The 24,109-nt window shown below is 31.9% G+C and overlaps 7 protein-coding genes across 21 annotated transcripts; 5 read left to right on the top strand and 2 right to left on the bottom strand.

Moving 5' to 3' along the window:
* Positions 1 to 14: 14 nt before the first annotated feature.
* LOC114874637 lies at positions 15 to 603 on the top strand. The gene is made up of 2 exons (XM_029184102.2): positions 15 to 296; positions 368 to 603. Exons 1-2 carry the CDS (start codon positions 118 to 120, stop codon positions 546 to 548), a joined length of 360 nt encoding a protein of 119 aa, XP_029039935.2. The 5' UTR covers positions 15 to 117; the 3' UTR covers positions 549 to 603.
* Positions 604 to 754: 151 nt separating this feature from the next.
* LOC114874574 (ras-related GTP-binding protein D) lies at positions 755 to 3,012 on the bottom strand. 3 transcript variants are annotated; one of them, XM_029183965.2, is made up of 8 exons: positions 2,919 to 3,012; positions 2,605 to 2,675; positions 2,253 to 2,401; positions 1,765 to 2,171; positions 1,559 to 1,695; positions 1,349 to 1,491; positions 1,114 to 1,262; positions 755 to 1,024 (listed from the first exon to the last, which is right to left on the bottom strand). In XM_029183965.2, the coding sequence occupies exons 2-8, from the start codon at positions 2,605 to 2,607 to the stop codon at positions 831 to 833; spliced, it is 1,182 nt and encodes a 393-aa protein (XP_029039798.1). In that variant the 5' UTR covers positions 2,608 to 2,675; positions 2,919 to 3,012; the 3' UTR covers positions 755 to 830. The 3 variants fall into 3 exon arrangements, with proteins under 3 accessions (XP_029039798.1, XP_029039799.1, XP_029039797.1); XM_029183966.2 differs by lacking the exon at positions 2,919 to 3,012 and adding an exon at positions 2,755 to 2,901; XM_029183964.2 differs by lacking the exon at positions 2,919 to 3,012 and having other exon boundaries at positions 2,605 to 2,901.
* Positions 3,013 to 3,108: 96 nt separating this feature from the next.
* Positions 3,109 to 8,892, top strand: LOC114874573. Its single transcript, XM_029183963.2, has 4 exons — positions 3,109 to 5,184; positions 5,254 to 5,352; positions 5,413 to 5,578; positions 5,650 to 8,892. Exons 1-4 carry the CDS (start codon positions 3,314 to 3,316, stop codon positions 7,519 to 7,521), a joined length of 4,008 nt encoding a protein of 1,335 aa, XP_029039796.2. The 5' UTR covers positions 3,109 to 3,313; the 3' UTR covers positions 7,522 to 8,892.
* LOC114874577 (cyclin-dependent kinase 2-interacting protein-like) lies at positions 3,490 to 11,223 on the bottom strand. Of its 8 annotated transcripts, none has more exons than XM_029183976.1 (6): positions 10,063 to 10,133; positions 9,859 to 9,924; positions 9,499 to 9,722; positions 9,321 to 9,429; positions 8,988 to 9,205; positions 3,490 to 3,577 (listed from the first exon to the last, which is right to left on the bottom strand). In XM_029183976.1, exons 1-5 carry the CDS (start codon positions 10,094 to 10,096, stop codon positions 9,009 to 9,011), a joined length of 630 nt encoding a protein of 209 aa, XP_029039809.1. In that variant the 5' UTR covers positions 10,097 to 10,133; the 3' UTR covers positions 3,490 to 3,577; positions 8,988 to 9,008. The 8 variants fall into 8 exon arrangements, with proteins under 8 accessions (XP_029039809.1, XP_029039815.1, XP_029039810.1 ...); XM_029183982.2 differs by lacking the exons at positions 3,490 to 3,577; positions 10,063 to 10,133 and adding exons at positions 5,471 to 5,552; positions 11,136 to 11,223; XM_029183977.2 differs by lacking the exons at positions 3,490 to 3,577; positions 10,063 to 10,133 and adding exons at positions 5,471 to 5,552; positions 10,182 to 10,588.
* Positions 10,780 to 18,557, top strand: LOC114874575. Of its 6 annotated transcripts, XM_046286313.1 has the most exons (7): positions 10,782 to 11,641; positions 15,036 to 15,173; positions 15,475 to 15,496; positions 16,276 to 16,475; positions 16,564 to 16,809; positions 17,068 to 17,233; positions 17,326 to 18,557. In XM_046286313.1, exons 4-7 carry the CDS (start codon positions 16,285 to 16,287, stop codon positions 17,428 to 17,430), a joined length of 708 nt encoding a protein of 235 aa, XP_046142269.1. In that variant the 5' UTR covers positions 10,782 to 11,641; positions 15,036 to 15,173; positions 15,475 to 15,496; positions 16,276 to 16,284; the 3' UTR covers positions 17,431 to 18,557. The 6 variants fall into 6 exon arrangements, with proteins under 6 accessions (XP_029039800.1, XP_046142269.1, XP_029039803.1 ...); XM_029183967.2 differs by lacking the exon at positions 15,475 to 15,496 and having other exon boundaries at positions 10,780 to 11,641; XM_029183970.2 differs by lacking the exons at positions 10,782 to 11,641; positions 15,475 to 15,496 and adding an exon at positions 13,208 to 13,502.
* A 641-nt stretch (positions 18,558 to 19,198) lies between these two features.
* On the top strand, positions 19,199 to 22,242 carry LOC114874612 (tetratricopeptide repeat protein 27). The gene is made up of 8 exons (XM_029184058.2): positions 19,199 to 19,341; positions 19,441 to 20,296; positions 20,373 to 20,439; positions 20,499 to 20,831; positions 20,914 to 21,087; positions 21,178 to 21,330; positions 21,406 to 21,567; positions 21,649 to 22,242. The coding sequence occupies exons 1-8, from the start codon at positions 19,263 to 19,265 to the stop codon at positions 22,213 to 22,215; spliced, it is 2,391 nt and encodes a 796-aa protein (XP_029039891.2). The 5' UTR covers positions 19,199 to 19,262; the 3' UTR covers positions 22,216 to 22,242.
* A 367-nt stretch (positions 22,243 to 22,609) lies between these two features.
* LOC123987620 (3-oxoacyl-[acyl-carrier-protein] reductase FabG-like) lies at positions 22,610 to 23,925 on the top strand. Its single transcript, XM_029184057.1, has 4 exons — positions 22,610 to 22,799; positions 22,922 to 23,238; positions 23,304 to 23,505; positions 23,576 to 23,925. The coding sequence occupies exons 2-4, from the start codon at positions 22,922 to 22,924 to the stop codon at positions 23,816 to 23,818; spliced, it is 762 nt and encodes a 253-aa protein (XP_029039890.1). The 5' UTR covers positions 22,610 to 22,799; the 3' UTR covers positions 23,819 to 23,925.
* Positions 23,926 to 24,109: the final 184 nt, after the last annotated feature.

Genomic DNA, 24,109 nt, shown 5'->3' with positions numbered 1-24,109 from the left:
ATAATTTTAAAATCTTTTGTAAAGTAAAAATAAATTTTATTTACATTTTTTTTTTAACTCATTACCTCCCTTCCAGAATCCAGCCCAATTCCTATAAATTCTTTTTCAGATGATTTAATGCTACAGTATCACATTAGCACAAAAGATGAATCGATAGAAAATGATAATCTTGTTTATCCATTTAATAATTTTAATCAGAGTCTATTAATTGAAATAGCCTATCAACATTTACCACCATCAGGGCTATCTATTCCAATTCCAAGAATAATTCATAAAACAAACTGGAATAGAAACAGGTAAAGATAAGAACAAAGAACTAACAGTAAAATATATAAATATTTAAACGTTTAAAATTTAAATGTTTCAGCTTCAATTCTGAACATTCCTTACCTAATGATATTAGTCTAAATGAATATGAACAAACGTTTTCGTACATACGGTGGTATCAATTAGAAGAAAGTATGGTTACATTTGATCTGTTGTCCACGCAAACTTTATATGAAGAAATGAAGGATCTTATTGATGATGATAATTCAGAAACCACGTGATAATAAATTGAAACAATTATTTTAGTAAATAATAATTTATTTTAATAGATATTAATGGCGTATATATATACATTTACGTGATTTGTTTAATGCAATTTCATTAAAAAAGTTGATAAGAAATAATAAAGTAATTACATCTTTTATTAAGTAAATACCTATGAAATTAAGGTATAGATAACAAGATCGTGACTTATTCGCAGCATGTAAAATAAAATGGAAAATTGATATGAACAATCTTCGTTTTTGTTTAAAAATTTAGATAAAATATTTTGTGTACAAAAATTAACTCTGTGCAATTACAATAGTACCATTTTGTCCCATTGTTCCACTTTGTGATACTGTAGGTGCATTTGAAGTTTCATTAATAGGTGGTGTTGAATGATTATTTACATTTGTAGCTGTTATAGTTTTATTACGCAATTCAAAGACTTGCTGTATGGCTTTTCGAAAACAGAGAAAGTTATAATCAATTACACCTACAAATTTAAAGAAAAATTATTAAAAATGTTTAATAATTCATGTGTTTACGTTATTCAGTAATAATGTATTATTATAATTACATTACCTTGCCTATCGAAATTATCTTCGCGTAAAATACAAACTAGGGCCAAGAATTTATTAACTTCTCTTAGATACAAAATTGTTCCATTGTTTAGTTTAATTAGGCTAGAACTCTGATTATCAAATGCTGCAGCCTCTAAATCTTCTCTTAAACTAAAATTAATATAAAGTCAATCACATGATATATATATATATATATATACATATAATGGTTTCATATAAAAGTTATTAAGGCATACCCATATATACAAGATACATCAATAACAACATCAATCATATCACAGCAAAGCTCATAACTTTGCATGTCTACAGGAGAGCTATCAGTAGCAATATAAATTTTAGATACTACATCAAATAAAAATGCCTTTTCAATTGCAGAATTCTGTAAAAAAATTGTTTATGATTTTTTCAAGAAATAGAATAAAAGGAGTTATAATTATTTTTCTTACTGATATGAGTATGTTAAGTAAATTTTCTAGAGTTGGTAACTGTGGTATCAGCTTTTGAACAACTTTACTAAATGCTTCAAATATACTATGATCATATATAGATGTCAAATGAAAGCTCAAATGTATCTGATCGCATCCTGAAATATATGCAAATTTTCATATGTTGTTAATGAAATAAAAGTGATTTTTTAGCTGCTTTTGTTTACCAGAATCTGCAAGGTCATCATTTGCTCTAGTATGTATGTCTCTTTGTGTTTCCATTTTGCAATCATCAGACAAACCATCAACTTTGTGTATGAACACCTCAAATTTTATTGCCTGATTAACTTTGTATGCTTTTGTAACTGTTAAATGAAGTTTATTAAGTGCTTCCATGTAATCATCTTGAGCATCAATTACAAAAACCAATGCTCCACAACCACCAAATATCATATCACTGTCAAAAGTAGGATCAAAGAAGTCAATTTGTCCTGGAAAGTCCCAAATTTGAAACTGAACAAAACTAGAGTTACTTATATCATCCTTAATAATCTTATTTGTGCTTTCCAAGAATAATGTTTCATTTGGTGACATTTTATGAAAGACTACTTTTTGTATTGATGATTTTCCACTTCTAAAATAATCATTCATTTCATTTAATCAATAATTGATGAAATAATATTGCAATTTTTAAATATGGTTAAAATCTAGATACCTTCTAAGTCCCATTAAAAGTATTCTAGGTTTTTGTTCCCCTGCCAAGGGATCCATTGATTCTTCTGTTTCTCCATCGAATGGAGCATATCCAAAATCTTTAGGGAAAGAACCTACATCATAACCTGCTTGATATTGATCATCATCATCCTATAATAATAATATTTTTACTTATAAAAATTATAACAAGTATTGAGTAATTATAATACTTTTAATATAGATTGTTTGCACACTATAGGAACTACTAAACATTGAACAAATAAGTTGAAAGTTATTTAAATGGTACTCAGATAACAAAGAGAAATAGTGTTAAGTAAAAATAATTTTATCAATAAATGAAATGAGCTACTTACCATATTCTTACTTTATGTATTTTAGATTATCTTTGTATTAAGGTAGACTATTTCCAGAAATTCTCACAATACTACAAATAAATTGTGTGTTAATAACAATTAAAAATCAGTACAAATTAGACATATATTTGCAAGTGCGTGGAACCATACTAAATTATATACAGTAATTATTTGATACAATATCAATACACATATCAGTATGACACATCCATACACAAAAATAAATATTCATTTTCAATCATTTAACTAATTGTAAATGAAGTTTGTCATTCATTAGAATAACATCGATACATCTTTAATGAAACAGATCATACTTTGTATTAATTGATTACAATGATCATCTTCATAGTAAGTACATGATTAAAGGAGTACAAATTACAAAATATAAGAATGTATTATAATAACTTTATTATTATACGTGATTACAGTACTGAATAAACGGTGTAATGAAAATAGACACGAATACAAATTACCAATCGTGCAACTACATATTTCTCTAACTATATCGCCATTTTTCTAACTGTACTTGTAACTTACTTCACGTATCTCATGTGTTTCTGTTTGCGCGAAAAACGTGTAGAACGGAATGAAATAAATGTGAAGAGCAACGAAATTTTACGAAGATACAATTGCATAAAATATTATAGTAAAACATGAAAGTAATTGTCGCAACTGTGTAGTTATATTTTATAAGCTAAAAAGCTAGGAAATGGCAGAAATTTCGAATTCCACTGTGTTTACAAACGATGCATCTTCTACTGGTGCTTCCGATCTTCTTCAACAAGCGTTCCAACAAGTTGTTGACGATGATGATCAGAACAATGAATTCGTCGCATTTTTACAAAATGACGACAATGATTCTCAAACCATTCACTTGACTCCGGAACAGGCAGCGGCCTTAGGGTTAACTTTCGAGGTAAATTCGGGTGAGGAGGTTATGTATCAACAGGATCAAGATAATACCATTTCAACTCTACAACAGAATGTTTCAACAAAGAATAACATTAATATACAGGACCAAAATTCGTTATCTTCTCAAGATTCTATGACAATTGATCAGTTAAATTATCAACCAGAAGAAGTACACAAGTCTAATGTTAATGAATTGATTAAAACAGAATGTATTGATTTCCAAGAATGGCATATGCAAAAAGTGCCCGATAATGAACATCTTCAAGTTCAAAAATTTGATAATGATTTATCATTAGAAGAAGTAAGCTTACATGATCAAAATCATGAAACTCAATTGATTGAACATCAAAATAATATGATTCAACAGAATTCAGGTACACAGACAATAGTTTTAGAACAATCTAAGGTACATGCAGTAAAGACAGATGTTGCACACATTAAAAATATTCATGAGAATGATTTACAATATACTATTGAAGACAGCGTAGCACAAAATCAACTTAATACAATACCTAATTCTCAGGCACAAATCTTACAGAAACTGCCTGTGATTTTACCATCTTCACAATTTATTATAAAACCTGCACAAACTATACTCAAGCCAGCTAAAAATATTAGATTATTTCAAGGTTCAAACAAACTTACTAATGCCACTGTTAATCCTATTAGTACTGTACATTCGCTTAATGCCAATTCTAATCCTAATTCTGTGTTACTTTCAAAGGCAACTATATTAAATAACTTGTCCCCACAAATAATAAAAGCCACTCCCATAACAGCTCAGTTATTAAATACCAGTGGTATATCTGCACAGCTTTTGAACACTTCTCAGATAATAACGGGTACTTGTGAAATACAGAATCAGTCTGTCAGTACACCGCATATTACTAATACTATAGTAAATTCAATGTCTGGAACAACACAGAATCTTGTTACTTCGCAAATACGTTTATCGCCGATTGTAAAAACATCTCAACCTCTTCAGAGAGGAAATGTTCAACAATTTTTAACTCCGGTACTAAAAAGTACATCAAGTGTGCTTCCAAAGACTAACCAAATTATAAACAATACAAGTGTAGCAACAGCTATTCCTGCACAATTTTTGAAGTCAGTACAAATTCATCCCCAATTAATTAAAACAAAAGCCACGATTAGTAAGAAAACTGCTATAGCAACTGGAATGCCAAAAGCTACAGTTAATTCAAGCGCACCGGTTGTGCTTCGTGCTGCATCAATCGTTAAAAGTCAAGATTTGAAAACCGCGACGACAAGTTCTACATCTATTTTAAAACCAACTCAAATTTCTTCAACACCAATATCTATCTTGAAACCTCAAGCAAAAATTGCATTTAATAATTCAACCAAGCAAAATGTAACTGTGACAACTCAAAATGATACTAACATTTCAAACAACTCTGTAAATGTTTCACCAAAATCATCTATTGTCCAACAAACTGGTGTACTCGAATCTGGTAAACCACTGCAGAATGAGGCTATTAAACATAAACTTAATCTCATAGTAAATGGCACAAATCTTAAAATGAATAAAAAAATTAAAACTACTCCAATTAAATCAACAGTACTAAGTGAATCTTCGGACGCATCTAAACCACTTGGATCTAGTGAGAATCCGATACAAATAGTACAACAAGGACAAACATTTCATAGGTATTTAAATAATTCATGTATAATACGTTTTTAGTTCTTTTTTAATGACACTGTTTATATTTATTTCAGTATGCAACGTTTGACACCAACACAATTGAAACAAATAGCACATGTGTTGCAACAACGCAGTCAAGAAGCAGCTGCTTCAAATGAAAGGGTTGTATATAGGTTAGTACATACATATATAATGTATTAACCTTTATAACTAAACAATTAATATGTCTTCAGAGTTGTATTTCCTGAAGAACTGGATTTGCGAATTAGAAATCCTAATAACTTATTAAAAAGCCGTGGTGGAAAAAGAGGCAGACCGAAAAAAAGTGCTGTTAGACCTTCTTCCTTGTTACCACCTAAGCCACCACCGATTCCTGATGAAGAACAAGAAGAAATAAAAGTATAAACGATTTACGCCTTTCGTAAATAAAAATACATTCTGCGATTTTAATGTAATAATATTTTCTTCAGGATGAAAGAAAAAAGGTTGTAGCCAGAACACGATCTGGCAGACTTTCTCGGCCTCCAAGGCACATGGTACGAGATTACAAACATTTACATCATTTAGATTTCCTGCAACCTGATTTAGACGATTCAGACGGTGGTTACAGTGATTATAATACTAATAACGATAAACTCGAAGAAGAAGAGTCTCCTAAGGAACTATTAACAGGCTTAGAAGTACCAAAACGAAAAATATCAGATCATTTTAGATGTCCTACGTGTAATAAAATATATTTAGGACGCACTCGTATGGCGAGGCACTTTGAAATGCATCCTGATCATGGTAGTCCCGAACAACTACCTCCCCCAACGCCTGAACCTGAATTAAAACAAAGCGGAGGACAAGATCCTTTGAAACGTAAGGGAAAGAAGCGGGGCCCTTGGGCATACGTTACACCGGAAGCTAAGTCAGAAAGACGTCAGATAAAGTTAAGAGAAGCTATTTCTGTATGCGAAGATCTTGAGATAATAAAGATAGCAGCAAAGCCAGTACTTAATGCACAATCACTGTTTGATCTGTTAGTACTAAAATCAGAAAATAATGTAAGAAATTTTTTGGATGAATTAAAGCAATTAATGGACAAAATACGGGAAAAGGCTGGAACAATGTTAACAAGTATGAATAGCGACGAAGAATCAAATAAGGATTTGATTGACATCAGTGAAGAATCTCTTTGTGATGCTTTGGGTCTTAATCCTGGTTTATATAAAATTAATAACGAAGCTCTGAAGAAGGTTGAGACTCCTATTTGTAGTACATATGATAGCCGGGAACCTCCGCACAAGTTACAGAAAATAGACAATTCTGAGGATGGTAAAGAAAATTTGGAAGAACGAATGTCTAGTGGATTTTCTGAAAGTTCAGATCTCAGTGTCTCAGACTTTTTGACTGATAGAAGAACCGAGGCTGTAACAAATCCTACTTGCCCAGAGGTACTCTCTGCTTTAACTTTGATGAGAAGAAATCCCAGTCCTGTAAATAGTACAGAGAATAATAAATCTAACAACGTCTCGAAACTTTTAATCTCAAATCCAGAGATTCAGAATCAAATATCAGATAATCCCGGTTTTCAAAAGGTCGATATCAGTTCGTCAAAAATTTCGAACTACCAAAAACCAGAAATTCGTAAAGAAAGTTTTACGAAATTAGGGAACAGTTTAGGATCAACAGATTTCTGTAAAGTTGATGGTAATTATGAACAATCTAAGTTAGAGCATATAGAGCAAACTTTCATTAAATTAGAACCGCCAGAACAGGGTTTTGTTAAGTTAGAAAATGGTGCTATGGAAACGTATCCAAAACAAAATGATTTGAACAGTATAGAAAATAGCACTCAGAACTTGGCTAAAGGGTTTCAAAAGTTAGTCTCGAAAATAATTCCTATGACTTCGTCGGATATGAATTGCATTAAAACTGTATCATCTGATACAAGTTCTAAAGTAATGCCTGCTACATCTAGTTGCAAAATTTCAGACAACCTAACTATGCTTCAAGATACGGTACCAATAATTTCCAATAATTGTGATACTAATATATTTGGTAGTTCAGAAAATTTGGATATGTCAAAAATAACTCAGTACGACCATATTGCACACTTAGATATTTTAAGTACAAGTGGAGTGATAGACAAAAATCTATTAATCGATGAAAAATTAGTTGAACAACTGCATCTAGTAGATCAATCAAATTTAGTCGATGAATTAGTATCGGAACGACTAAAAAATATTATGCCAGATAATATATTAGAAAATAATTTGATACCAAATAATTCAAATTTAGACGCGGATCTTGATTTCGAAGCGTTAAGCGAAGAATTTAATAGGAATACCAGAAGTTGATTCTTGGATAATTTCCAGCAAGATGTTCCTAAAGAAATTGAATTAATATGTATAGTGTATAATAATGTTAAACTTATTATACAATTGAAATTGTATAATATGTATGCATATAATTACACAATGGTGTAGATATTTTTTTATAGAATTTCTGACAGTATAACAATAACACTGTAACTTCCATAATTGAACAGAGAATATCAAATATTAAAGTAATATAATACATTATTCTCATATGTGTATGTAAATAAGACTGTTTCTGTTATATTTATTGTGGATAATGTATATTTCGTATTCAGAAATGACATTAAAAAATTATTCATAGCATATAAAGAAACTTTACTATGTTGTATATTTTTTCAGTGTAAACGAATTTTTATTATTACACATAAATATTTTTTTTTATTTTTCGGTAAACGGTCTTTATAATCATACACATAATGCAGTGAATATTTTCAGTTTAAGATTAGTTTGTAAAAAGACTCGTATGTAATTGAATCAAGAAGTAAGGAACTAAATCTACTAGAATGATGAATTGCATATTATAAAACATGCATGCACTCATTCATATAACTCCCACTCCCACATTCAGACATACGTGTATATATATATATTTTCTGTAAATATAATTTTTTGTAGTTACTAGTTATACAATCAGATGAAAATATATTATCATAATTTTTTTTAGTTACAGTACTATTAAAATGATCATGCACAAATTATTTTCTGAATCAATTTTAGCTTTCTGCACCTATGATTGCAACCTATTAATTTTTTAATGATATTTAACAATATTTACTACTTTCAGTGACTATGTAAATTGATAAATAAAATAAATTATATTTATACTGTATTAATAATTTTATTACGTTGAAAAGATAAAAAAATAATAACATTGAAAATTACAAACAACTATTAATGAATTACACTGAATTGTCTATAGCTTTCGTATAAAATATTATACAACTAAAAATACTTTAAACATCAAGAAAATAATTCCATCCACATTGTTATAGCATTTATGTATAGCAGAAATGATTAATTTTGTATCTATCTGTAAATATGTATTATACATATATAAAAAATGTATTGATACAATTAAAGGTTAATGGTACTAGTAGTATTAGATTAATGACAAACTATAATCAATTGCAATTTATCATAAACTACATAATTTTACAGACTTAGTTCCTTGTGTTGAAGATACATTATCCAATTTGTCTACATTTGTAAACCAATGTATACCACATTCATACTACTTTTTTGTGATCTCAGATACCAATTACAAATAAAATTTTCAATTACATACTTCTTTTTTTGTGAAATTATATAAATGGTGTTTGAAAAGCCACAAATAAATGATCATTCTGTTAATCTTTGTTTTATTTCAATAGTTATAAGTTATTATATAAATACAAAAAGAAATAATTATAAACATGGAATCGTTTTTAAGATAAGAAAATACTTACCCAAATAAATACCAACAATAATTATCTATGCCCAGTTTCTATCAATAATGATTCCAAAGATGTTGTCAAATTTTCTGGTACTAATGGTTGATGCACCCAGGTAGCAAGAAACAACATTTTCCAAGATTCTGTGTAATAATGAGCTACATCTTCCAAAATTTTACGTTTTATCTTTGCTTCTTGATAGTATGTGTTGTATATTAATTCTGCTACTTGTTCTAAAAAACAGATATATAAATTACCTTTTTATACCAGTTATGTTTATGAAATAATTTCATATTTATTTGAAAGATAGCATATAGCTTTTTATTAATGGAACATGATCATATGTACCAAATTTTATATTTGGCCATGTTACAAATAGCTTATCCTTGGGTGTTTCTAAAGATGCTGTTACTTTTATTTGATACGCAATATCACCTAGACTCTTCACAGTATTATCCTGTGGAAAAAAGTCTGCTTAAATTGTTTCTCTTTTAATACAAAGATGTATATTTAAAACATGTTTTACCAGTGCATCACAAACATCTTCCAATTTATTGCATAATTCTTGTAGAGTTTGAGAATACGATTCATCTTGTTTTAGCTGAGATATGTTTTTTAATAATGTTACTCCTTGTAAATGAAATGTATTCCAGTTTTGTATATTTCCATGAATATCTGCAGCTAAATCTCGTATATGACGAACAGAACCTGTTAAGTTTCTTCCTTGTGTTGATTTTGGAGATGAAATTTCTGTAAGTTTAATTGAAGAAAGATTTTTATATTCGTTCCTACATTACATATAATTTTTAGTACAAATTGTTTGTACTTATTTACGTAAATTATTTAATTTACAAAGAATTATTTGAAAGAAAAATTAATTACTTACTACTGACAGGTGAAAATTGTTCTTTATTCATTATGCCTGTACAAACCTCTTTCTTGTTAATATCACCTGTTGTGATAAAATTGAATTATTATGTTTCCAAATACAAAATTAATGAAATAAAAGAAACAATAATTCATATATAATACTTATGTAATCAAAAATAAAATATAACAAGAACAAAGTTTCTTGTAGTATAATTATTACAATGTAAAATATTGTGTGATGATACAAAATACATGAGTATATAATTACTTTCGATATTACAATACTAATAAATCGTAAAAATTAGAGATTAAGTTTTCTATTTACAATAATATATTTACAAAAGGTTCGAAATACCATCTTACTGGTTATTTATTATGAAATAAAGTATTATGGAGAAGCAACCAATGACAATAGTGCTTCTAAACAATCCGCTTATGAAGACATTAATTATAAGAATAACACAAAATATTACAACATTTTAAATATAATCTGATTGTATTAGACATGTAAAATATACAATCGATCGTGTTTTCTTTTAAATTTTTACGATAATTGCAGAGAATTTGCCTTGTATTTAAAAAATGTTGAAAGTATATCATGCAGATGGCGCAATGGTACACTTATGCGGTAAAATTGAATTTAAAATTAGATGCGCGTAATTTAAAAGCAACGAACAAGCATGCGAAATATTAATATACAAAAAAGTGACTGTCCTTTCATACAAAATTAGATTTTAAATAATTTTTACACTAAATAAGGTACAATGTATTCTTAACTTTAACATTTTTCAAGATACACATTTTCTTTCAATGTACTAAATACAAAGAAAATTTAATTAACAATGATACATATCATGTCATGTGAAAATCAAATGAGAATTAAATTGCGTATAATTGTCTCCGTTGTCGTTCCTGGAAATGTGACATTGACAATATAACTTAAAAATAAATGCAGCATAATGCATGCCGATTGTTTCCAGTTTGGTCAGTAACCAAATTAAGAATCTTAAATATCTTGGTTAAAGTTCAAACTACGAAAGGAATGTTACACGCGTGATAAGACAAAAGTCAGGAACGTCTGTTCGATGCATCGTGTTGGCTCTGTTACTTTTGTTCGAGGAACGGCCGGGGAACAAGGTCACGCAGGTAAAATGGCAGTCGCCGAGCGAACTACGACCGCGTCTCGATCGTAACTCCGTGACTTGATAAACGAAGAAGAATGAACGTGTTTCTTGTATTTCGAGAATTTGTTTCGAAATCGGCCTCCCGTTCACGGGCCACGCAATAACGTACCGGCATCTCTTGACCGTGGTTTCTCGAGGCTCGACCAATCTGGTTAGGCGTATTCCAAACGAGTCGCTGCGAACACGATTCAGGTTCTCCCGTGTTCGTGCAAATCTACCGGTGTAAGATCGGAATCGATCAAGCCACAACGAAGCTTTCGAGTCGCGGAAGGAAGTGGAAAGTATTGTACTTGTGAGACGTGTCCGTCGTCGAAACCGGATTCGTTTGGTTAGCGGTCGGAAGAGGCTGGATGGTGCTCGACTTTTTTCGGTGATTCGAATTCGGAACAGTTCTTTTTCGAACAGGTGCGAAAGAAAAGAGTTCCGACCGGTGACGTAACTACGCGGAATGATAATAGATACAGAGGTTAACCGCTTGCGTTCACGATCAGATAAACAGATCGAAATCGTGCTTCGTGTTCGGCAACTCGTATCAAAAGGTGCGCCCAATAAAAGGTTTCGCTGGTGTTCGGTACTCTGTGCGAGATCTTCACTGTTACAACAATGAAAATGGAGGTAAGTGTCCTGGATGGATTGTCTTTGATATACTATCAAACGATTATTTCCAATCAACAATATATATCATATGAATTAACTTCTTTTTTAAAGCGCGCAACACCTGACTGACGCTCAGGTGTCACTGTATTCAATATTTATGTCTAACGTTAGGTACCGTTTGAATTGATCGGTTGGTAGAGCGGTACTTTTCGATGCTAATGAAACGAAGGAACGATATTAGAATTGGTAATTTCTCTGACGAATTTTTAAGAAGATAACTTCGAACAGACGTCGCGTATCATTTGTCTAAACAGAATTCAAAGATGCAGGGAATTCAGTCGTTCGCGAACGACTGGTCAGACGGCTATTCAAATCAGTTTGTACGCTATTTTCGAATGAGAGCATTTGTTTTCAAAAAAACGGTGACGAAGATAATAATAATATCGAGTCTGATGGAAATTTGATCAAATACCGGAAAAGGAGGGTTCAGATGAAAAATGCTAATTAACGGTTGCGATAAGTTTACAGTTTGTGGACAAAATTGATCCATACGCAAACTCATCGTTAACCTCGTGATTGCACTTGTACGCGTTGAGAAAAGAACCGGTATTGTACAGCTCCTCGACATAACGTAACAGAGCAATTTTTTACACGCGACGAATTATGTAGCTCGCGATAGGACGCAAGACCCGAGGTGTTTCACACCGTACCCGCAAATTGGTACCGTTTGAATATTTATTAAATTCCGCGGGCTTAATTGCTGCAACTTGAAGAGTTGCGTTTCACGGCTACATTCGATGCTGGTTTAATTTAATTACATATAAGGTATGTGGGTCGTCGTCGTCGACTGTAAACGTGGTTAGTCCCGTTTCTAAAAGCAGTTCGACAGATGTTTCGATGATAAAGGTAGAAGAAATTAAAACAGCTGTTGCGCTCCCGTTTTCTTAACGACGATGACAGTGTTTGAGGAAACAGGCCCATATACACTACCGTCAAAAAGTTTGGAAACACTCTTTAAAATAAATATCTCATTTAAAATTGGACCAAATCACTCGAGGTTTTTTGAGAAGTTATACAAATTAATTTACTAAGATATACAATTTGTCGAAATCTTCGAGAAACCTCAAGTCATTTGGTCCAATTTTAAACGAAGTGCGAATACTTCTGTGTATAGCTGTATATTTCTTTCTTAACAAACCAGCAGTGGTTCCCAATTTTGAAAGAAGCTAATTTCATCTACAGACGAATATTTTCTTCTTATATTTATAATAAAAAAATATCTCGATCCATCCTTTCAGAACAATGATTCCCAATTCAATTAATTATATATCTTGATCATTTTTACCGGGTGTATCTTTGAAACTAAAGAAGTTGCGCGAAGTGAAAATTTGTAATCCTTCGTTGAAATCGAGCGTGTATCATCGAACAGGAATTTTAAGTCGGTCATCGATACAGATAAAAACGGGGGATTCTATCGAAAGAAGATAGGAGATGCAGCAAGACTCGTGGCTCATTTTTCTCTTCCCATTTTTTTCTTTTTTTTTTTTTAGAAAGGAAACAGACACGAGTTACAGTTAAGCAGTCGTACTAGTCGGTGTTCAGTTTTCAATGAGCAGCATTCCTAACTGCTCGAGTACAGCTGCTCACCTGGAAACCCTTCAAGAACTCGTTTCAGTAATATTCGGTTCCTACGCGGAAGCGCGGGTGAAACACCTGAGTGAACTTGCTTCCTACCTGTGAACCACAAAACCATCGGTTTCTTTCTTTCGGACACATATTCTGATAAATATTCATTTAATCGTCGCGATGGGAATGGTACAAGTGAAATGATTCGATGAGACCGTAAAACTGTGATGAAATCGTGTTCGAAGTTTCTAAGGTAATTGTCATAGAGATGATCCGTTTCACTGAGCTTCTAATTATTCATGCCTAACGCATCTTGCGATTTCCATTCAATGAGATCGTTCTCTTTGCGTGAGAACTCTTGCTAAACCGATAAAAAAAACGTTCGAATCGCCTTTTCTGTATAACGCAGGGGAACGAACTGAATTTCATGGATGAAAGAAATACCGCGGTTAAAGAACAGTAATTGTTCTACTTAACGTTTAATTTATGAACAACACTAGGACTTTTAATCTATTACATCGGTGAAATATTTTATTCAGTAAAAATGCGAAGTAATGTCAATAAAAAATATTTATCTTAAATTGTAGAAAAGAAGATATTTCGAATCAGAATCTTATCGTTATTTATTGTCTAGTGAGTCACCTGAGAGGCTCATTGAAAAGAAATTCGCGATCATCTGTCGATCGGTAATAAAATTGACCTTGATTTTCATATACGGTTCCTCGTTTCAAAGCGTTAAATGAAAAATATCAATTGGGTGATATTCTTTATTAATGTCTCTCTTTAACCAGTCACTGAAAATCAAACAACAGTCATCGATTGCGATATCAATTGATAAAACTTGATTAAGAACGGTCAGCGTAGATAAAGCGTAAACTAACAGTTCGATTGTTCGTTGAAACAAAGTCCGGCAATACGCGGATTCGTGTTACCCGTTCGGTAAGTTGGAAAAACAATTTCTCATTCGGTTCTCGTTTTACGACGTAGATTAAATAACACGGCGGAACATTGTAACAACCGTGGCGCAATAAACGGTCAACAACAAACATACAATAGAAGGTGTGCATCTTATTTATTCTTCCGAAAAGTGAAGTAATAATTAAGATAGTTCTTAGCCAACGCATTAGATTTCTTGTATAATGCAAAGATTTTCAAATATCCATTATTAATTAAGATGGATCCCTTAAAGAACAATCTTAGATCACGTAAACAAGCCACGTTTATGATAGACGTTCGTTCTCGATCAGAAAATCTAATTAGCCTGGTTGCGATAAAAGTTTTGATGGATCGGAATCGGTGAACACGAACGCGGTTGTGTTCGGCTAGTTTTCTGGAATTTGCTTCCCGTTAGCGGGACGCAAAGGTAGCCTGGAATTTGATTCGTCTCGTGGTTTCTATTTTTTTTTTTCTCTGTATCTCTCCCTACGGACAAGTCAGGGATCCAGGGACCCTCTGGTACCGCATTGAAAATCCCTCGACCGCGAAGGTGTACGGAAAGCGACGTTTAGACCGGTCGCACGGTTCACGTTGAAATTAGAATGAAGGTCCAGAGGGTCAGATTGCGTAGCCGTTAATCCGACTTGAAACACTGACTTCTGTAATTACGAGGATCATCAGGAATCGCAATCATCCGACGTGCGGTTGAACGAACCCTTGCATCTTCTAAGATGCAAGGTAATTTTTGATAGAAATATGATGTAATCACTGTTATTAGCGTAACTAGAGATCCAGGCTGAAAATGTGGATTTCTTCTGGTTAATCGAATTCCATTTGGTTGCATACGCAGGCAGAGCATAGGTTGGAGCAGCTGAAGAAGGCGACTGACAGAATACAGAAAGAGATCGAAGAGGTCACGGAGAGGGAGCACGAGCTGAGGAACGTGGGCAGCATTAAAACCACATCCCACGAGACGGTTGATTCCAAGGTACGCCTCGGTGTACACTCAGGTGCAACGTGGGCTTCTCTTGGTTAAGGGTAGAAGTAGTGGGATCTTCCATCATTTGCTTTTGATCTTGAGAGAATCCTGTATTTGCTAAGGGTTTAAGTTCTTCCAGAGTTCTCCTAAGATCCGAAGCAAATGGTGAAAGGATTCCTCCTGATACCTTCTCCCTTAACTATGAGAAGGCTACATTTCCCCTGAACGTAAACCTTGATTATGAATAAGTATAGAGGAAGGAGCTTCCCACCACTTGCCGTCATTAACATAGAACCTCCTATCTTTACAGATAAAGAATATGGACAAATAAGGCGAGTGATGGATTCTTCCTTCTCCTACACTTCCCTTAACTAAGAAAAGCCTTAGTTTCACGATACTGTACATACGTATATTCTTGCTCAAGGTCGTTGAATGAAAGAGAGAAAAAGTATACGGCTGATGGTATCCTTATAGGGACGAAATGCATCAGATCATCGTATAGGAGATGTCCGTGAACGACAAGGACGATTATATACGCTCGGTTACCGATTTAATGATTCACGATCCGTACAGTATTTCAATCTTGTTAGCCGCGTGATCGGAATAATTTTCATCTTTCGTCTTTAAAAAATTTCTTCTCCTAACGAGTATCACGATATCTCACGCAGAGTTCTTCTTTTTAGATATTTCTTTAATATAGTTTGAAAGCAAAGGACAGAAAACGAATCTGTTGTTAAACTATAGTAAATTTTGTTATTGCTTCAGCAATACAACGAATCTATTTTATTATTATATTTATAATCGCAGTGTAATTGCATTACAAAAGCGTACATTTATTTTCGTAACACGGTTGGAGTTTGATGGACATATCTTATCTGCTGATACGTTAAAGTGTATGTAATGCCGTTTACCGTAAAACTGTCTTTTTCGTACATGACGCGGCTATTGTCGCCGATAATAATGATTAAAAATGCAGTTTTCCCGGTAATCTATGCTCGCGAAGAGTCTACCGTAAGTTACAAAGGTTGTTTTATTTAGTACGCGTTACACTTTCTCGTGCACTCTTTTTAAAATAACTGAAAATAATAGATAACAAATTCTGGCGTTACAGGTACGACGAATGCCGCAAGCTTTAACTTCAGGAAAGTTAAAGAGAACAACGTCCACCCCGCAAATTCTGGAAGCAGTTAGTTTAACTCCATCGACACCACCTTTAACGCCAAAGATGACGAACGGAGTGATATCCAGTCGCACAACACCGACACCTTTACGTTTCGCGACAGCACCCAGCCAAAAAGGGTTGATGCATAGGTATAGTTTTACTCGTTAATTCTATCGATATTCTACTCGACACGTTCAAATCAGAAGCATCCAATATTTACTTGTGCCAATTTCATAGGTTTTTGGCTACCCGAGGGAAAATTTACAAACCGAAATCCACTGTTAACGACACACTGACACCACCTACCACACCTACTATCACACTGAATCCATTGAGTATTAAAGCTTTCAACAAGAGTCTGGAAATTCAATTCGAACCGGACGACGAACCTAAGAAGCCGCCGGTCAGGAAAGGATACGTTCCGGTGGAAGAAAAGATTCAGAAAGAATTGCATGAAATGAAAGAGCGAGAAAATGAGCTCAGGTACTGATCTGTTTTGTTAACTCGTTAATTACCGTAAAGATATTTATTACAGGAAGAAAAGAAACATAAGTGTATTGTTGTCTTTAGAATTTTTTTTTGTACTTTAGGAGTATTAATACATTATATTTACAATATCATTTTTCTTACAATTATGCGTTTTCGGATCTAATGTATCATTGAGGTAAATTATGAGGTGATACTTATATACACTACCTTCGTTTACTCAGAAAATCATAACGTACGTGTACGTATTTTTAGATTAATGCGGTCGCAGATGCTGGCGAAATCGCAACCAAATTTATTAGATATTGGAAACGACAATGATTCGGACATATATGATGGTTCGAGCTCTTTAAGAAGTGGCACCTCGTCTAACACTTTAAATGAGGATGAACTAGAAAAGGAAGCTAAAGGAAAGCACAAGGTATAGAAATATTTATTTTTATAACGTGTCTAATACGTATTTCTCATACGTTGAAATGTTTTAACTGATATGTACATTCAATAATTCATTAGCCTAATCCACGACGCCGAAGCACCCTCATCGCGCAATGGGAAAATTTGATAGCTGCAAAAAAGGAATCGAACGATAAGAACAATGAGAACGATTTAAATTTCTAAAAAGTTTCTACGCATTGTAAAAACTAAACAATCAATTTTTATCATCGTTCTTTGAAAGTCGCTAACAGGTATGGTAAGATCAGCTGAAACATTTCCATTACCCTCAGCATTCAAACCTAACACAGTACCACCCTTACTATACTGATATTTATCAGTCTGATAAAACAACCTTTTTCATATCAGTATGTAACTCACCATAAGTATAATACGATGAGCATATAATGTTTTATTCTTAAAATAATTATACGCATCATGCATTTTCGGGCGACGCAACAATGCATGTCACGATTTATAAAAATACTTAACAGGCACACCAATACACGTATTAAGCAAAAACTTATCATAATGACGATTAATGTATCTACCGCAGTGTTGTTGTCGGTGTCCATATCAGTTCCAGTAAAATCCATAATTTAATCAAAATTTTTACTATTTTTTCTTGTTGGTCTTTATTTAATTTTTTTGATCCACTTGGTTTTGATCTGTTGTATTTTTTTCTTCATCAGAGAGTTCGAATTATATTTACCTTTAGTTGGGTATTGTCTCTGGAGCTGTGTGGAGAAGACTGATATGAAACTAAACATTTAAGTCATATTTATACTACCCGCTACTGCCGCCGCCTGTCCTCCTCCACGCAGATTTTTATAGCTTACAAATGCGCGCGTGCGACAATGGGTTTTCATTTTTAAAATATGTTTTATGCCAATATTATTGGTTTTGTTCATCTGTTCAACTTGCGTACTAATTTATTTAAGAATACGATAAATATTTATTCAAAAGTGAAAAATTTACCTGATTAATTATATATTATATTTAATGTTTTCTTTTTTTAGAAGCTTTCAGTATTAAAGAATAAGCTACACTAAAAATAAAATTATCCCTATTATTTTTAAGTATTACAAGCATATATATCTCATATATTTGCTTGTTAATTGTAATATATCTATTACTATACATATTATATGTATTTCTAACTATGTATTATGTACTTAATCAGTTGTAAGGAATAATTACATATATGTATGTTTGATTTATTTGCATATGTGATAGTATAATTCTAATTACATATAAGGATAAAGGATTAGTTTGTGCAATCATTCTTGAGTTAATAAGACGCGTATGTTAAACTTTGTTTCCTTTCTTTTCTCCTAAATATATTAAAGATAAGTACAAAATAAATCCTTTGTACTTGTTCCATTTTTACGACACCTCACACTGGTAAATAAAAAGACACAATTTTGACTCCCTTTGATTCTATTTTTTTAGAAATCAGTCAAAATCGATAAATTATTGAAATAATTCTTTGACGAACTTTTATTTTAAAAAGACCGCCATAAATTAAATTTTTTTAAATTCGGCAATAGCGCCATCTATACGAAAATGGCTCAAGCTACTCGACAACTTACCAATCGATCGAGAATGTTGCCGACTAGTTTCTGTAACTTCTCGATAGATGGCGCTGGTATTCCCGTTTGGGGAAATCGATCGGTAAGTTGTCGAGTAGTTTGAGTCATTTTCGTGTAGATGGCGCTAGGATTGAATTTAAAAAATTTAATTTATGGCGGTCTTTTTAAAATAGAAGTTCGTCAAACAATTATTTCAATAATTTATCGATCTTGTGCTGATTTTGAAAAAAAATAAAATCAAAGGGAGTCAAAATTTTAGGCCCTACATATAGAGGCCTTGGTCTTGCGGAGCATCTCACAGATATCATGTATGTGTGAAGCAACACCACACTCCAAGCAGCCATTAACACGACTTATTTTAGTGTGGGATGGTGTGGGACTAATATTGACGTCTGTGCACGTGCTTTCAAGCGATATATAACAGCTATGGATATTTCAAATAAAAGGAAAATGACAGATGACGAGATTGCAATTTCTTTACTAACAAATGTTATTGAAGATGAAAGTAAATATAAAATTAAGAATATAACATTTATGTATGAAATTAGGTTATATTTTATCATTTATGTATATTAATTAAGTCGTTTAACTTTTTCTGTTTCAGCTGTTGAAATATCACACTATATAAAAAGCATATTAAATGGACAATATGAACATGTTATTAATGATGAATTACCTTCAAGACTGCGTACAATGTTATCTGATACTGTTAATTTTGATAAAATAGTGAATGAGAGTATAGAGAAAGAAGACATGCATAATTTATGGCTAAGTATTGGAGTAGCTTCATTATTATACTTTGTTCAATGCAATTGGACTGGCCCTCAAGTAACTGGGGACATTGAATGGTTAAAAGTTAAAAGAAAGGATGTACTTAAAGATTTATCTTTGCATGATGAATGCAATGCAAATGTTAAAATGCCAGAACTCCTTTATTTTTCTAAGATAATATTCTCTAATAAATTGTTACAAAATACTCATAAAAGCTGTATTTGGTGGTTGTTGAGAGTGAAACTTTTGCATCAATTTATATTAAATGAAACTTCTGGTGTACTATACGAGGAGGCAGAAGAGTTAATTATTCAGATTAATAATTTGCCATTATTGAAACATGTTTATTGTAAAACCTTGTTTTATATTGAGGCTGCACAGTTTTATTTCTATTATAGAAGAATTCAACAATCAGAAAAATATCTTGAACTTGCTATAGAAGCAGCTAAATTAAATTTAAAGCTAGAAGGTGTACTGGGTAAACGTACAAAGTATCAACAAGAAGACAAGGCTCAACTATTTTTAAAAGTAGATACAGGAGATAATCAGTTTCCTTCTAGAGATTGTAAAGATTTACCAAAATCTTTGGAATTAAATGATGATGTCAGATTGGAACATATTAAGTTTGCAGAAAATATAAAAAATGTACAATTAGGAACAATTGAAGAAGCAATAATATTAGCTAAATAGTAAATACATATTTTATATTTTATTAAAACATTAATAAGAATAAGTGTATTTAATTACAAATTTTGTTTTTAATAGCACTCAGTTGCGATTATCACAACCAAAGGATAAATTAACAGATGAAGAATTGAAACCTTATTTAACCGTAAGTATGTTTATCTTTATTATATTTAAATTAATTACTTAAAAAAAATTATTTTATAGGCAGTAATAGATAGTACAAAGAATTGGTCTTTAAAAATGGCTGCTCTTTATTATCGGTGTATATTAGAATCCACTGATAAAAGAGCCATTGAACGATCGATGATGCAAATGGAGTATTTGATACACGAATTGAAAAATTCAAAAGTTTCCGTTACAAATAGGATAGATATGTTTTTTGCAAGTGGAGTGAAACCAATTTGGCACTTGGAACAGATGTGGGCACAATTAATGTTAAGTCTTGGATTAGTAAAAGGAGCTTTAGATGTGTTTTTGAAGCTAGAGCTATGGGAAGAAGTTATTACTTGTTATAATCTGTTGGAATTGAAACATAAAGTACATTTCCTTAATTTATATAAAACATTTTTATATACATATATATACAATGAACAAATGCACACTTTGTTAATAATTCTAGGCAGAAGAAATTATTCGCCAAGAAATATGCAAAAAGCCAACACCTAAGTTATGGTGTTTATTAGGTGATACTACTCAAGATCCCAGTTTTTATGAAATAGCATGGAAGCTGTCTAATGAAAGAAGTAGTCGAGCTCAAAAACATTGGGGATTTTTCTATTTTACAAAGAAAAATGTTAGTATATAATTATTGTAAAATCATATATGTATTGAATTCTATTGTTTAATCATTTAAATAAGTCCATTCTATTGTTTTATTTTCCAGTATAAAGAAGCTATACCACATTTAAAATTATCAGTTGAATTAAATAATATTCAGGAGGACGTTTGGATAAGACTTGGCTTTGCTGCTTTGGAAACAGAAGATTGGAAATTAGCAGTAACAGCGTATAAACGTTACTGTGCTTTAGAACAAACGGTGTGTATGGTTCCTTAGAAGCACTTATTCAATATCAAATATTCAAGAATAAAAAATTTTATAAATTAATTATAGACATTTGAGGCATGGAATAACTTGGCAAAAGCTTATATAAAACTTGGTGATAAACCAAAAGCTTGGAAATCTCTTCAAGATGCTATCAAGTGTAATTACGATCGTTGGCAAATTTGGGATAATTTAATGATCGTTAGCATTGATTTAGGACATTTCTCAGAAGTAAAAATAGATATTACTTTTAAGAATAAAATAATGAAACCTTTTCTATTAAAAGTTAAATATTTTTTTATATTTTTGTAGGTAATTCGATGTTATCATCGTATTTTGGACCTCAAAAATCATCATTTAGACGTTCAAATTCTTAATATACTAACCAATGCTATACTAAATAATATAAATGATTCAGAGGGAAACCCAGCGCAGAGGTTGCTTCCCAAAGTTTTAGAATTATTTGGAAGAATTAGTTCCTTCGTACATAATAATTCAGATGTATGGAGAATGTACGGACACCTTACCGCACTTAAAAATACAGATACCGATGATGAAAAAGCGGTGCAGTACTTGCAACAAGCACATCGAGCTGCCGTTTCAGATCCTAAATGGTTTCAGAAGGAAGAATCAACTACAAAAATATTGCAATTATGTTGTACATTGGCAGAAATGTATTTGCAGTGTGCTTCCAAATGCGAGGATAAAAAAAGGAGAACACTATTAGGAAGTGCAAAACTATCTCTTCAAAGTGTCGTAAAAAAAGTTAAAGATCAACAGTGGGACAATGACAAAATTTCTACATCCTTACAGAAAGTGGAAGAATACTTAAATACTGTAATAACTGAGTTAGAAAAAATGAAATTGAACAATTTATAGACATTAAATACTATACATGCGTTTATATATGTTTTATTTTATTTTATAATATTACAAAATTACAAATATGTATTTTATATAATAATTTTATGTAGATATATACGTCTAATTATATTCTATGGTTATAATTTTTCTATAGCAGATCGTTTCGATATCAAAGACTTTACTCCATTACTCATTGTCCCCTTAGCGCCAATCAAAAATTCGACTCCGCCATCTATGTAATAACGGCAGAAAATACTCGGCAATTTACCGACTGCAGGATGGTCGATCAATAAGCGAGCAAGTTATCGACTTGCGGAGTAAATTGTTGAATAGTTTGGGCCATTTTTGCATAGATGGCGCTAGGATCAAATTTCAGGTCTTCTGATTATCTTCTACTATCTATAGGTACTGCTTGCTACAACCTGTTTGAAGAGAAGGGATACGGAGTGAATATAAACCCCACATTCTGTTGAATGGAATTATTTTATTTTACAGCTAAACGAAAGTCGAAAGTCACATAAATCTCAACAACTCGGATTATCAAATATATTTAAATTTATTTTTATTCTTGAAAATACGATAGTTGACCTTGCGCAAAGGTTCTTTAACTATTTCTTATATTTTATTTTTAAAAATAGAGTAACAGACATTTTGCAAATTGTGATTTGTTTATAATAAAACATTTATAATCAAATAATTTCTAATTTCAAGTTCTTTTTAGATGGCATTTACAGGAAAAGTTGTGCTAATAACTGGAGCTAGTTCTGGAATTGGAGCAGCAACTGCAATACATTTTGCTCAACTTGGAGCAGAACTAGCATTATCAGGACGTAATGCACAAAACTTGAATGCAGTTAGTGAAAAATGTAAACCTAACAAAACATTTATGGTAACTGGTGAACTAACCAATGAGGCTGATGTTAAAAATATTGTTGAATCTGTTGTCAAACATTACGGTAGATTAGATATTTTAGTTAATAATGCTGGTGTATTAGAAAATGGATCAATAGAAAATCTTTCATTAGAACAACATGATAGGTATAAATTTATTTTTGAAAATTAAATTTTATGAAAGGAACATGAAAACAATATACATTTTACAGAATATTTAATGTGAATGTACGCTCATTGATGCACATGACAATGTTGGCTGTTCCACATATAACAAAAACTAAAGGTAATATTGTAAATGTATCAAGTGTAGCTGGACTAAGAGCATTCCCGGGTATTTTATCATATTGTATGAGTAAAGCAGCAGTTGATCAATTTACCAGATGTGTAGCCCTTGAACTTGCACCAAAACAAGTATGTATTATAATTTTAAATTATTATCTTTAACATTGGTCTTTATACAAATTTACTGTTTGATTTGTAGGTACGAGTAAATGCTGTAAATCCAGGTGTTGTAATAACTAATCTGCATAAAAGTAGTGGTATGACAGATGAACAACTAAAGACATTCTTTGAGGGTTCTAAACAAACCCATGCACTAGGCAGACCAGGCAATACTTCTGAGATTGCAAAAGCAATTGCATATTTAGCTAGTGATGATGCTAGCTTTGTTACAGGTGTAACATTATCTGTAGATGGAGGAAGACATGTTATGTGTCCTCGTTAAGAATATTGCATTATTTAAAAGTGTTATATTTATACATTTATAGAACTGTTTAATATGCAAGAACTTAATGTTCCTAATAAATGTAATAAATTATGAATTATGAATTATCTGAATTTGTATTATTTTATAATCATTTAGTTTTTTCAGTGTATTGTATAATTGGTAAATAACAATTATTTTTAGATTTTCGATTTCTTTTTAAATTTAAGTGAAAAACATACTAATATAATTTTCTGAGAAGTCATACTGTTGTTTCATAATACGTCAATTAAATATAATTCTTGCATGGAC

Source organism: Osmia bicornis, chromosome 6 (assembly GCF_907164935.1).
Source record: "Osmia bicornis bicornis chromosome 6, iOsmBic2.1, whole genome shotgun sequence".
Lineage (NCBI taxonomy): Eukaryota > Metazoa > Arthropoda > Insecta > Hymenoptera > Megachilidae > Osmia > Osmia bicornis.
This window is presented reverse-complemented; position numbering and strand designations above follow the sequence as displayed.